The following is a 14174-nucleotide window of genomic DNA, read 5'->3' as shown; positions in this document are numbered from 1 at the left end:
TTTTTTTATAGCTTCAATACTGGTTAGACTATTTCATATATGGCTATTAATTTCTACTTAGTAATTCATTCTATTCAGCATTACTATCAGGCACTGTGTACTTTTTGATATTTCCACTATGTGGCACTAAAGTGACCAATTTCTAGTCCTACACAGAGGGGTATTGTCGGTCGTGGCTTGTAGCTTGCTGCAAAAAATGAAATCAGACTTGAGACTGACCTTTAAACATTAGAATTACACCAAGATAGAATTCTGCCAGTATTGAGTGAATAGTTCTATTTAGATCTCAGTCTGAAGTCTTCTTGATCATCTGTTATTACTTGGGTGATAAAAATAAGCCAGTGAGCCTTCACACATGTCTGACCTTAACAGCCCAGATGGATTTGTCTAGTGGGTGGTAGAGCTTGAAGCAGAAGCCATCTTTCTTGGAGGGTCTCTCAATGAGCTTGCATGCACTGAGCAGGATGGTGCCCACCCAGTGGTCCGTTTTGGGGGTCTTATAGATCAAAAGAACTCCAGGCTTTAGGGCACACCACAGCTTGGTCCAACTCTTTAAAGAGCCACGGATCTAAAGAGGGACAAGCGATGATGAGACAGGAGGGAATTTTAGTATCAGAACATAATGGGGACACAAGAAATATGACGAGGATTTTTTTATACTACAGGATTAACATTTGTAAAGTGGATGTGCAAATTGCAACGAGGATGACAATTAGGAAAAGGTGTAAATGACAAATGATGCAAAATCTGAATAGCTTTCTGTCAGTGTGACTGCACGAGATATTATTCAGGGAGTCAATGTAGCAGCTCTGTCTAATACACAGCATCGATGCACCTTTAGCCAGTTGGACATGATGACAACACTGGGATCCTTTAGTGCGCTAAACAGTTCTTTAGCTGCCCGTTTCTTTTCTTGCCTGTAATTTTGCTTTTGGACCTGTGAAAAAGGAAAACAGAGAATAAAAACACACGAATGAGTCATCAGTCTTACTGGTCACAGGACTGATCTGAGAGCACCACCACTCGGTGGCAGCAGAGTCAAACAAATGTTTGCAATCCTGCTGTGATACTGTTGCCTTTGGTTATTAATAACATGATTAATTGTTCATCATTTGAAACTTACAAAAACATACAATATAAAGGTACACTATGACTAGCTCCTCAAAATGAGTTTAACCCACTGAGCTCAGACTGACGGAGATACTGACGAGTTAAATTATATGCTCTCTTATAGTCTCTTACAGAGCAGTGATATGTACCTTGAGAGACTCCTTCCGGGCCAGCTTCTCTGTGGGGGAGGGGCAGTCCTTCTCAACACCATTAAACATCCTGGACTCAGACTGGAGGAGGGAGGGTGGAGAGGAGAGGGTCAATGAGGACGAAGAGGAGGGAGAAGATATATATATTATATATATATAAAACAATAAGATAAATAAAAATAATAATAACAATAAATATACACGTATATACATGTATACCTGTGTGTGAGAGAGGGAGAGAGAGAGAGAGTAGGATTTTAACTAGACAAACACTGTTAACTATTACAAAAACTATTGGCTATCAAAGTTTAAATTAGTCCAAATCTTGGAAGTACAGAAAAGTTGCTCTGTCTCTTATCAAATCTACATAAATAAATTAACAACCACAACAGATTTTAGAACAAACTTGCATTATGAACAGCACATTGTTAAATTGCTCTTTTTGCCACATAGCACATCTGACTCGCGTGTATGAAGCAGGTGGGTGGACCCCTCAATCAGCAAGGCCACAACTGCCTGCCTGCCTCTGGTGTTGTGACCACAAACCCACTGACTTCCTCTGTTAGACAGCAAAGGGCACTGACTCTTTGACGGGCTCCTCTAATCAGTGAGTAAAGATTAGAATCTCTGTGGTAAATTAAGATGTAATTTCACTGCAATATGTAATTACATAACCATTTGTTCTGAATGCACTAAACCAATATGACTCACAATATTATTTGGTGAGCCCACACAGGCGCTTAGTCGTATCTATTTGTGTTAAAAGAAGCCATTCTTGAAATGTAGTACGCTAGTACAACCCCGTATAAATGACAGCATGCAAGGGTAAGGCTGTGGTCAGTCTTCTATTATCCCATAAAGACTTTCAAGATGGAATAAGGGGCAAAGGGCCAGGGATGCAGCTGCGCCTGTGTGTTGTTCCACATGTACAGCAAATAGGCAATATTGCAAGACGATGTGAGGCGAAGCGACAAGAGGAGAGGAGACACGACAAGATGAGATTACCAGGTTGCTACTGGAAACATTTACGGACCGCTCCTAATCAGTACTAGTGAAGAAGGGAGACAGGTTGTTGGGACTAATACAACTTAAGCAAGAGAGGCAGCATCAGGACCATTTAAGAACTGGGTTGTCAAATAAATGGCTTGTGGTGCTGAAGACACAGTTCCCACCATGGCCCTGACACATAAAACCCCACAGCTTTTACATGACTTTACTGCACTGGTGCAGTGTCATGACTTAAAAATGTTGTTCATTCCTGGTGTGTTACACGTGTCTTTATCAAAAAGCAAATGTACTGAATGTTTGAAACAAGATGGAAATCACAATCTCATACATATGCTTCATATTTCAATTATCAATTTTAATTTAATTTATTTCCTAACATTACATGAGTTTGGTAGGTTTGTCTACTTAAAATCTTGATGTTTCAGGTTGTTTTTACTAGCAATCAGAATCAGAAATCGTCACAGAATAAAAAAGGCATGCAGCTCGTCTAATGGGTCAGTTAGAGCGAGCTGATGAAGAACTGCCCAATCAGGAACTGTGATCTTACCTTGCTGCCTGGTGATTGGGCAGGACTAAGTTCATTACTCAGCATGGAGAGACCGTTCCTGTCTGTCTCACTGCCTGGTGGGAACCCACAACACACAGTCACATACAAATGAACTCTGCGAATAAACCTGCTGACAGACAATTAAAGCATGGCAGCCCCAAAAGCAGCTAATAAGCAGCAGCTGAGATTGGTTGATTTGTATGGAATAAGTACAGTACAGCACGCCATCATTTCACAGACACTGGAATCCACTAGCCCGTGTTACTGAAATATCATATTTTTGTCATATTCACATTTCATTTGTCAGCTTTGACCTCGTGGCCGTTTACCTGGACTGAGGTTGTAGAGGTCGTTGTCTCCTCCATAAGACAGGTTCCGGGTGAGGGTGTGGGGGTCAATTTTGGGTGGGGAGGTGGCATTGGGGCACAGAGAGAACCTCCGATGGAACAAATTTTCCTCCTTCATCCTGACAACCTGCTCGTCCTCTGCAGGAGGAGAAGGGCAGAAAGAAGCAAGAGGGGAAGGGAAGATTGGAAAAGAAGCAGGAAACAGAGAAAGAAAGAAAATTCTGATCAGAACAAAACGTAACAGAAAAGATTTTCATGTGTGCATTTATTGATCCAATATCAGGATTTAAAAACAAATCAAGTGATTCATCCTGCCTTTGTATCTCCTCTTCTTTTGAATATGATTTTACCTGTTGTCTCTCCCTGTTACACTGACTCTTAGCCCTTAACATCCATCCTCACTCCTTCTGTTTCTGTGTATATATCAGTCTGTCCTGACCAACGCCCTTTCTCTCCTCTCCAACACTTACAAGCACCTACTGTCATACATAGACCAATGCAGATACCACTATCAGGTCTGATAGGGTGCTCATGTACTCGTAATTGTAATAAAAAAACTACACAGACACAACCGCACCAGATACCGCTTTACGGCAATGTAATGTAAACCTCTACTAAGCTGAGCAGGTAGGCAGAGGCAGAGCAAGGTGAGCAGTTTGGAGATGTTTTCGGATAAGCGATAGTTACAAACCTAGAGTAGACTACAAACTACTGTCTGCTAAACTGTCAGCCTTGAGACACCACATTACAGAAACTGTATTTGATTGTGTGGCCAATCAGATGTGATTCCTGCTGTGACTGTGTTTCAGAGTCTTAGCTGCAGCCGTCAAGAGAGGCTTCACTGACACACAAAAAACCCCACTCTACTGCATTGCAACTGTACTCGATCCGCAGTAAAGTGTGTGTGCGTGTGTGCTGAGCATGTTAGCACTGTAATATTTTATCTTCAAAATGTAAAATAACAGTAACTGTAATGGTATTATTAAGTACTCATATTAGAACTCAGTATTAGCAAGTACCCAAATGTAATTACTTGTAGTTGGTCTTAAAGGAAGTGGTATCTTTGCATCCCTACCTACTGTACCAGGACGTGTCAGCCTGTCCACATAATGGCACTGTGTGTGGCAGTGACAAGCAGTTCACACTGCACATTGTCTGTATAAGTGACAAATAGTGTCTCCAACCGAGTCCAGTCGCTTTGCACACAGAGACCCACTGTCCAAGCGACCCCCACGACCATTACCACTGCTCCTCCATCCTCCCTCCCTGCCTGCATCAACAGGCTTCGGTGCACAAATTGCTACACACCCCAAAATGCTGCTTCTTCAGTCATTCACTGAATATCCACAAGGATTCCATCTACTAATGAGATGCACATCTCTGCACACAAAACAGGACAAATGCAGCCACTGCAGATGTGTTGCAGAGCTGCGGCTCTGCAGCTTCATGTTGTCATTGTGCTATTGTCAATTTACAGCAGTGAGTGGATTAGTCATACTGTATTTTCAGGCAACCATGCCCACACGAAGGAGACAAAAACAAGCACACACATATTAATAAACCATACAGGCATTTGCATACTGTATGCAAGTCTGCATGTACAGAGACAAAGTGTGTTGAGACTCGAAGTCTCCTGTGAATCTGTGTGCTGTTAATGGCATTTTTTTTTTTTTCTTTGATAACCAGCGAGACAATGACGCAGCACTTAGCCTCACTTAGCCTGTTTTCTCCTCTCTCATATGCCTTGTTTTCCTCTCCGCTGAGCTCTGTAACTATTGACAAGTTGCAAACTATTCTTAGCATGTTATTAACAACTGCTGAGGGTCACAGCTGTTTCCAGACAGATCGTTATGCTTGTTCAAACGGGTGGTGAGCTGATCATAGCAAATCAAAGCTGACGGTAAAACACTGAGGTAAATGGAGCGTAGCTGTTACCACCTGGGTCTGTCTGGATGGCCACACTGTGCTCTGCTCAGATCAATATAATCCCATTCATTTTCTTTCAGTGCACAAACACAGAGTAGACAAGACCCTCTGACTCTCAGCCTACAGAACAGTCTCGCCTACAGGTCCTCAATTACGACATCCAAGAACACCGTGTTACATAAAATTCATTCATAGAGCATTTTCACTCTCCCACATTATTCAGCTGTGATTTCACTGGTGCATGAAGTTAGTGCAGTATGTCAAAGTGTACATATACTGGTACAGACGCAAAACCTGTGGGTTGACAACCCACTCCAATTTTGTCACATCCATGAGATGTTTTTTATACGCTACAAGACATACAGTATCAGACCATTTCCACCTTGAAACTGTACCAATTACTGTCTCAAAAACATGGATTCAGACAGCCAGGCATTCATATGTCACATGCCTTAGCAACCAATCCCGTTAACACTATCACTACCATTGTGTAGCCTACGGTAGCTAGCAAAACAAAACCAGCAGAGGTTTGTGTGTTTAATGAGCAGAGTCTGAGATGAGCAGGTTTGCTTTACCTGCAGGCGAGTGGTGGGGGTTGGTGGAGACAGAGGCAGGGGTATTTGCATATTCAGAGAACGATGCATACTAAATGAAAGCAAAGGTGTAGAGTTATATCCAAGTCATTTTCAGGCTTTCATGGAAAAAAGAGAGGCACAACTTTAAATTGGAAATTGGAACCTACATGTGTTGCTGGAGCACTCTTGGTGGTTAACTGTTCCCTCCCTCTACAAGTACATATGTACACATTAAAAATACACAAGAACACTCATATCCGTATACTCAGCACACCACTCCCTGCTTCCCTCCGTTTTCAACCCGGCCTCTGTGACTCACTCTCTCAACCTTCTGACTCCCTTCTAGCTTCTGATCTTGCAATATCTTCTGTGCATTTCTTCCTCCTGCCCTCTACTCCTTTGTCCTTTCAAAGAGGCAGCTATGTAAGACCAAGATATGAGTGTGAAAAGGTAAATTTATTCTTCCCAAAAAGGAGCCTTATTTGTCCTTGTGGGACAGGTCTATAAATAGCATTCGGTTGCTGCAGTGCATGTGTGCATGTGTAGAACAGTGCTGAACCCAGAGCGCAGTGCAGGCTGCACGGAAAAGAGCATGAAGCTTTTGCCTTTACATAACAGTAAACAACAGACTGCCACACTGTACCAGGACAGTCACACACACAGAATTAATACCACTTACAGTACAGGCCCTGAGGCAGGTCAAGATGTGGGCAGACATGCGGACTGACAGGACAAACCAATCACGGCTGGTTCTCACAGCTGCAGGGCGGGATTTGATGGGAAAAAAGACAGTGTATGAGCATATTACGCAGTCTAGACTGAGAATGGGTGTGGAATCCATGCATGCTTAATGTGTTTGTGTTGTGTGTGGGCCTGTCAGTTGAGTATACAACAGTGTTTGTGTGGTGAATGACGTAAGTGTAAAAAATGAGTGTGTTGTGCATACCGTGACCGTGTGTGTGTGTGTGCGTGTGTGTGTATGTGCCTGCCTTGTTGCTGCAGACTGAAGGGAGGATTATGCATGCAAAATGATGTAGTGCCAAAGGAGAGAGAAAATGCTCCTCGCCAACTAGCCAATCCAAGCAGCAGTGGCAGACCAGGCCACATACAGTGCGCATTATTCACAAACATGCGTTGATGAGTGCACAAATCACACACACACACCAGCAGTTTTGCTGTGAGTTACCGTCTTCTAGGGCTGCCCGATTAACTGAGTTTTAATTTCCATCACGATTTTGGCTTCCAACGATTATGGAAAGATAACTGAGATAAAATGTGACCTCTGCCACAATGATGCTCTTGTTTTGTCTTTAGTTACAAATCCTGCACACCCCTCTCCTTTACAGTAGAGTGCTTTCACCACTCCGTAAGAGCCCAATCTCACTCTCAGCCAGGCTGTGGCATGTTTAGTTCAGCTCAGGGTGGTCAAGTGAGCCATCGTTACTGAAAACCCAGTAAAGCCAAACGGCCACTGTTAAAGAGATGTTTATTAAATGTTCAAGAAATGCATGATGTTTCCAAAGTCACTGAGGGATGATGTCAAATAATCGTGGGCTCTAATATTGACCACAATAATTGTGAGCCCTAAGTCTTACTCGCTCAGAGGTGACCTATCTCATAAACTGAAACCATAACACAAAAGAGCATATTTAAAACTAAACAAAAACACACTGAGGTGTTTACATGTCTAAATATAAATCAAAACATTTGAGCTACTATATCCTGCTAGGTTAAATGTTTAGTTGGCCTTTACAGAAGTATGAGAAGATGCTATGTGTGTAATAGAGAAGGCACCACTGTGAGGGGAAGCATAACTGGACATCAACAGCAAAAGGACATTCAGATAAGGTATCAGTGGGACCAATCACTGCGACAAAGGACAAAATGTGAGAGGAATCTATCCAATGAGGGCCCAAGGACAAATTCAAGCACCACTGTGTGCCCTAAGCAGTCATTCTACCCTTTGACAGACCTATTAATACTGAAACACATCATGCAATCGTGCTCAGCCCCAACTCTCACAACTAAAGTTTGCCAGTCTAGGCTAGCATTAACTTGAACTACCACAGTCATGCTACACAGATGCTAGGCTAATATTTACCCAGTGATAAGAAGATCTTACGGAAAAGATAACAGTAAGGTAGCTGCACCAGGTCAGTCAATAACACATATTCCTGTGTCAAACATTAACCTTGAACTATGAGAAGAAGGACAGACAAGCAACAACAACAAAAGCACCTGACCCACAGTTACCTTGTTGAGGTGAAAGCACTTGTCTTGCTGTCACATGGGGCATGCTCTCTTTTAGTAATCACAACACCAACTGCGAGGAGGAGGGAGGGAAACAGAGGGAGGTGTCTGGAAGGGAGCATGTTGACATGTTTTAACCTGCATATTAATAATATGCTTGACTGATCTAACATAATGATCTAGCATAAATTTCAGGTTCTCTCAGGCACATACAAGACAAGCCAGGCTGCAGATGTAATGCCGAATTTCTGGCCGGGTCGGGCCTAAAATGTCAATCATTACGTTCGGGTCGGGTCGGGTCGGGCTTCTCGCTCGCTGACTTTTTTTTTAATTAAATAAATATATGTTTATAAAAATGTATACTAAAACGATACTAAACTACGGAATACTTGTTATAAAATAAATAATTTGGATAAAACAGAGAAGGCTAAACAGGAGCCGCAGAGCCAGAGCATGCTCTGCGCACGTGAACGTCGTCCTCTTAAAATTCTTCCCCTCCGCAAGTCCGCATCTGACCTGCTGGTATCCCCGATATGGAGCAGCAAGATGTGAAGGATAAACTAAAGACAGGGGAATGGAAAAGGCAAACATGCACCGGTAAGAGTGAGGTGTGGAAAAGCTTCAAATTGATTGCTGAAAATGCTACAGAAACTTGCGCTGATAAAACTTGCGTCTCTGTCTATTATCCACCCGTCATTGTTCTTCTTTGTCTCTCTGCCTCTCTCTCTCTTAAAGTGCCGCGCTAAATTCTTAAGGACGTACTGCTGCTGTGGTTTATGGCCCAATTTTCAACCCGTCAAAATGACGGACGGCCTTAAATTTTCCCGTCAACTCTTAAAAAAATCCGTCAATGATGGAAAATTGTCGGTTAATGTAACCTCTGCAGACACAGAAATATAAAAGATGTAAATGTTTATACAGTCTTGTTTAACTTAGATTTCGTTACAAAAGACAGGCTTTAATTTGTTATCATAAATCACCCCTCCTCCTCCCGAGTCCCCATATGAAAAATATGAATAAAATATAAATATGAATATAAATACTCCATATAAATATGAAATGTCGGGTTTGCTTCGGGCTCGGGCCTGCAAATCACGTTAATTAGTCGGGCTCGGGCTGGGTCGGGCTTTAATACTCGCGGGCCTGGGTCGGGTCGGGCTGGATTTTTTGGGCCCGATCTTACCTCTACTTGGGTGTGGTCGACCTAGTGTGTCCATGTTTTTTTTCCACTTAACTTGTTATTGAAAAGGCCACTTTTTTTGGTTTACACTTTCCAGTAATCCTAAATTATACAATGACACTAAGTCTGTCAACATGAGCGCTATTTAAGGTGGGAAATGTCATATGGAGTTTAAGTTTCCTGATTTAGCTGTCATGTTGGCCGTTCACCCTCTATCCCTGATGTTATTCCCCCTATGTCTCTCTGTTGCCACACAAACAAAGAGTCTGAATGTATTTCAACATGAAATTTAGCTGAATGTCAAAAAACATTTAAAAAACAAAAACAAAACAAGACATTTCAAGTATAACCAGTCTGTGAAATCAGGCAAAATTAGATTAGACATTTTTCACCCTTGGCTTCACAGACTGTATCCTGCATCTCTTTAACTAGCGTGGTATTATTGGCATCACACTGAAAAACAACCAGGCTCATAAGGAAAGTCTTCCAAGTGCAGTTTGAAACATTTTCTTCAAATAAGTAATACCACAGTAGTAAGACCACACACACTATAAAAAACTTCAGACAGAATCAGAGCAAGAGGCAAGTAAAGATCTGTTTAACTATTATAACTATACAACTATGATCTACAGCACTGGTTTCCAACCCCCAGGCTGCAGGCTAGTATTGACCACGCAAGATTTTATTCTGGGCAAGGATGTGATATGATATGATTCTGCAAAAAGAGGTGAATATTACTTAACAGGCTATTAAAGGCTATTCTGTGGCAATTACCATGAACTTGGCACAGTCTGTCTGTGCTATATCTTTAGTCATGACTCCAGGTCACGCCCACCACAACAGTACATTGATTTCAAAATAAAGCAGGGTGATGATGATTTCATCATCATCTACTTATCTGCTCAATCTACATCTGTTGTGTCCCTATGACTGTTGCAACCACCTCGGTAACATGAGCAGATAACAAAAACAATTGGAGCTTGACAGTGTCTTGAGAAGTGGATAGGGAAATAAAAGGCGTAATGTGTGTTGACCTACTTTAGACCTAACCTTTATAGCAGTCCTGACCTCCCTCGAGCCTGGAATAATTCTGTCAATATAGAAAACGGTCTGTGATAACAAGAGAGGTTGGGAAGGGCTGGTTACACATCTTGAGCTAATACACTGCCATTTGCTACTACACTGCCAGGAGCTATATGGGATGATATTATGCATATCAATAATTCAAAAAGTTCTGCCCTGACTGATGCACTTGGACACATTTTTAAAAAATGCAAAGGCATCTGAGAACATAGCGACACACATTTAGTCTCTGACACAGGACATGGGAACCAATATTTGTTATAAACATACCTAATCAAAATTAGAAAAAATACATCCTTAACCACAACCCCAACCATTCAAACTAGCTCTACTTCAGCTCAAAAGAGCTATAAATAAAAAAAAGGGGGTATGGTCGTTTTAGAAGTATACCAGTCTTGATTCAAGAGCAATACCCACATTAAGAACCTCAATTCTGTCTCAAAAGGAGACTCCATTGCTTGTGTGTGTTTACATGTGTACACTGCAGTAAGTGCTCAGCTTGTGTCTGGTGTGAGAGCCTTGCAAAAACTACAGCTAGCATCAAGCCAGTTGTTGTTAATATGATGGCACAGATTAAGTCCAGACACTCCCTCCATCCTTCCATCACTCCATCTGTCCTACTTTCATCACCCCCAACCCTGTTAACCCCCTATCTCCAGTGGTGGCAGGACTAATGGCCATATGACCTAAATATACACCAATAGGCTGTCGCCAAGTGCAGCATGCACATCAAAAATGCACACCTCAACATAGTGTAAATGGTGTAATGGGGAGAGTGGGTATACACGCTCAAGCAAGATGTGCAGACATTTGTTTGTGTGTAGTGCATTTCAACCACTGGCTCTTAGACTGCTGCTGCAGGATTGCTCACAGGCATCGCTTCTATCCTAACAACATCCACCTGTTAAAATGGCTTTAATATTCCTGCAAAAGAAACATCAGAAACACCATGTAGTTTTTTACCTACTGCCACATCCTGTAAAACGTTCAACAGCCGCTAAGAAACACAATCAAAAAATATAGATGAAGCAGATGATCATTATGTTCTTTCCAAACAGTTATTATGGACTGTAAATGGACTGTATTCATATAACGCTTTTCTAGTCTTAACGACCACTCAAAGTGCTTTTACAACACAAGTCAGCATTCACCCATTCACAAACACATTCGTGCACTGGTGCTAGGTGCCACCTGCTCATTACGAGCAGTAACCATTCACACACACACACAGATGGCACAGCATTGGGAGCAATTTGGGGTTCAGTATCTTGCCCAGGGATACTTCTACATGTAGACTGCAGGGGTCAGGGACCTTCTGACCACCGCTCCACCTCCTGAGCCACAGATGCCCAAGCTCGTGATGAGCACAAAATGAGAGGAAACTTAAACCTAGAGTATGTTTTTGCATGTTTTGGTACCTAAATCACACATTCCTCAGGCCTTTTGAAATGCATGCCATTCAATTTTTAGTATAGCTGTCCACTATTAGTCGACTCCAGGGCAACAAAGTCAAAGGGGCAAGGGTTCAGGCTGGGACAGAAGCATGAAGCAGGAGAGGAGCAAGCTTGTAGCGAGTATTACCACGAGTATTTGTTTTTATGAGATCAGATCTTATTTGTTCCTGTGTTTTGAGACACAACACTTGTGTGATGTTATACTGTGAATTAGTACAATGTTCAGTCTCCTTGCTGGCGCATTTGTAATTATTATTGCTGTTGCCGTTTGTTAACATTTGGCTCACTTGATGTGGGTGCTCGTAAAATTTTTAAAAATTCAAATACATTTTCTGATGCACAAAATGATACTTATTTAATTAAAAAAATTAAAATCACAAACTTGCAACTACTAGCCGAATAATAGTTGACCAGTGAAATCATTAGTCAGAACAGCAATATGGTCTTTGAACCACAAGCCTGCATTTGTTTATTTATATGTATTTTAGTGTTCTGTCATATATGCTATTAAATATTGCTATATTCAATTATATTTTCACTCAATCATTATTACACACAGTGTGTGGGACTGGCATCCCGTCACTGACGGGACAGAACAGAAATGTACAAATGTAGCAGATTGCGAAGGCAAAGCTGGAGAAGAAAAAGTCAAAATAACAGCACAAAGTAACATGACTTACTCAGGAAAGTGGGCTGGTAACATCAAAGCTGATGATCACAATCTCCTGCCTGGCTGTAAAAATCTGACAGAGGTACAGAGGTACCCATTTCTCTGTCCAATCTATTTTCTGACAAAGTGCCCTTCAGCACAGTATTTCAGTCCAAACTACAGCAAGTAAGAAGCATGGCTCAACAGCAATTTTCTTTGTATTTGCAAGCCACCCTCAGTTTCCATTGTGTACCTGTTTGAGATCTTAGCAGGATGTTGCTATAAGAGAAGAGACGCTATGAGAAAACTTTCCACGCTTGTATAAATATGAAAGTAGAATATACAGTGGCATGCGAACGTTTGGTCAAAATTTCTGTTATCATGAATAAATAAAATAATATAAAAATAAACTTTGTAAATCACCTGCTGGGGAAATTAGGGATTAGCTAAGTGAGTAAAAGAGCTTACAGCGAACAGCATAAAGTTAAAGATGACCCATTTCTTTAACATTGTTAAGCAAGATCACTTTTTCTGTCCGTCTTATACAGTTTCAAAATAACAAAAAAGGAAAAGGGCCAGGAGCAAAAGTTTGGGCACCCTGCATGGTCAGTACTTAAAACACCCCCCAGCTTGTCTTTCAATTCTCAGGTTTGCCCATTCTTCTTTGCAAAAGGCTAATAGTTCTGTGACATTCTTTGCTTTTTTTGAGGTCTATCCACAGATTCCCCATCATGTTTACGTCAGGGGACTATGAGGGCCATGGCAAAAACTTCTTGAGGTAGTACATTGTGGATTTTGAGGTGTGTTTAGGATCATAATCCTGTTGAAGAAGTAGCCACTTTTCATCTTTAGCTTTTTTACAACAATGTGAAGTTTGCTGGTATTTAGCTGAATCTATTCTTTCCCTGCATCAAAGGCTACAACACAAGCCCAAAGCATGATCGATCCACCCCTGTGCTTTACAGTTGGAGAGGTCTTCTTTTATGATTTGATATGATTTTTTTCCCCCCAAACATACTGTACCTTTGCTAATTGTGGCTAAAAAGTTCTATTTAAACTAGATCAGTCCACTGGACTTACTTCCAGAATGCATCTTACTTGTACGTTCCTTTACAAACTTTTAATGCTGAATATTGTGGTGAGGACACAGGAAAAGGTACCTGAACTTGTTAACTGCCATTTCTTCATCACTATACAAACTGAGGAAACAATCACCTGGTGTCTTCTTTCAGCCCTCTCCTGCATTGGGGGCAATCAATTATTTTACTTTTCAGAGTGCTAGGCAGCTGCTTAGAGGAGTCTATGGCTGCTGGGGATTGCTGCAAGGTTTGATTTGATTGGTTATTTATACAGCTTCAGAATTTGCATCACCTGGCCTTTCTTAACGATGATTGTGAAAAGCCATAGCATTATCAAGCTGATTAAGCTCTGAGACCTTGGTAAAAGTTATCTGAGAGCTCAAATCTCTTAGGGTGCCAAAACGTTTGCATGGAGAGATTTATTTTTTGTATTTTTCCTTTTTTTACTTCACTACTGTACAAAATAAAAATAACGACAAAAATTTTAGTGATAAAAAAAATTGGGATTGTGCTCATATGCCAAAAGAGCAGTTTATGAAAACATTTAAGTATCAAAGAGTTTGACAGTATATGCTATGCTACTCTAAATGCCACTCCTGCATTTCACTCCCAAAGCTGAAATGTCAAGGTACGGAAAAGTAATACATCAGCCAATTTGACTTATCACATTGCACCTTGAATTATATATAAAGGCTATACAAATTAGATTCTTTCTTCTGCTCTACTTCAAGTCGCTGCAGCGATTTAAAGGCCCTGTTACATCGAGACAAGGCCTTTTTATAGAGCTGAAAACCTCTGTGACAGAAAAGGAAATAAT

General features: G+C 41.3%; 1 protein-coding gene across 1 annotated transcript in view; it reads right to left on the bottom strand.

The window, feature by feature from the left end:
• osbpl5 (oxysterol binding protein-like 5) overlaps positions 1-14174 on the bottom strand; it is a 52529-nt gene that overhangs the window by 13332 nt on the left and 25023 nt on the right. The window contains exons 3-7 of the mRNA XM_041939138.1: positions 3144-3299; positions 2815-2888; positions 1260-1340; positions 836-937; positions 365-568 (exon numbers count right to left, since the gene is read on the bottom strand). Of these exons, the coding sequence (XP_041795072.1) occupies positions 365-568; positions 836-937; positions 1260-1340; positions 2815-2888; positions 3144-3279 (597 nt within the window). The 5' untranslated portion in view covers positions 3280-3299. The remainder of the gene's footprint in view (positions 1-364; positions 569-835; positions 938-1259; positions 1341-2814; positions 2889-3143; positions 3300-14174) is intronic.

The sequence above is a fragment of the Chelmon rostratus genome, chromosome 6 (genome assembly GCF_017976325.1).
Source record: "Chelmon rostratus isolate fCheRos1 chromosome 6, fCheRos1.pri, whole genome shotgun sequence".
Lineage (NCBI taxonomy): Eukaryota > Metazoa > Chordata > Actinopteri > Chaetodontiformes > Chaetodontidae > Chelmon > Chelmon rostratus.
Note: the sequence above shows the minus strand (reverse complement) of the source record. Positions and strands in the feature narration are given on the sequence as shown.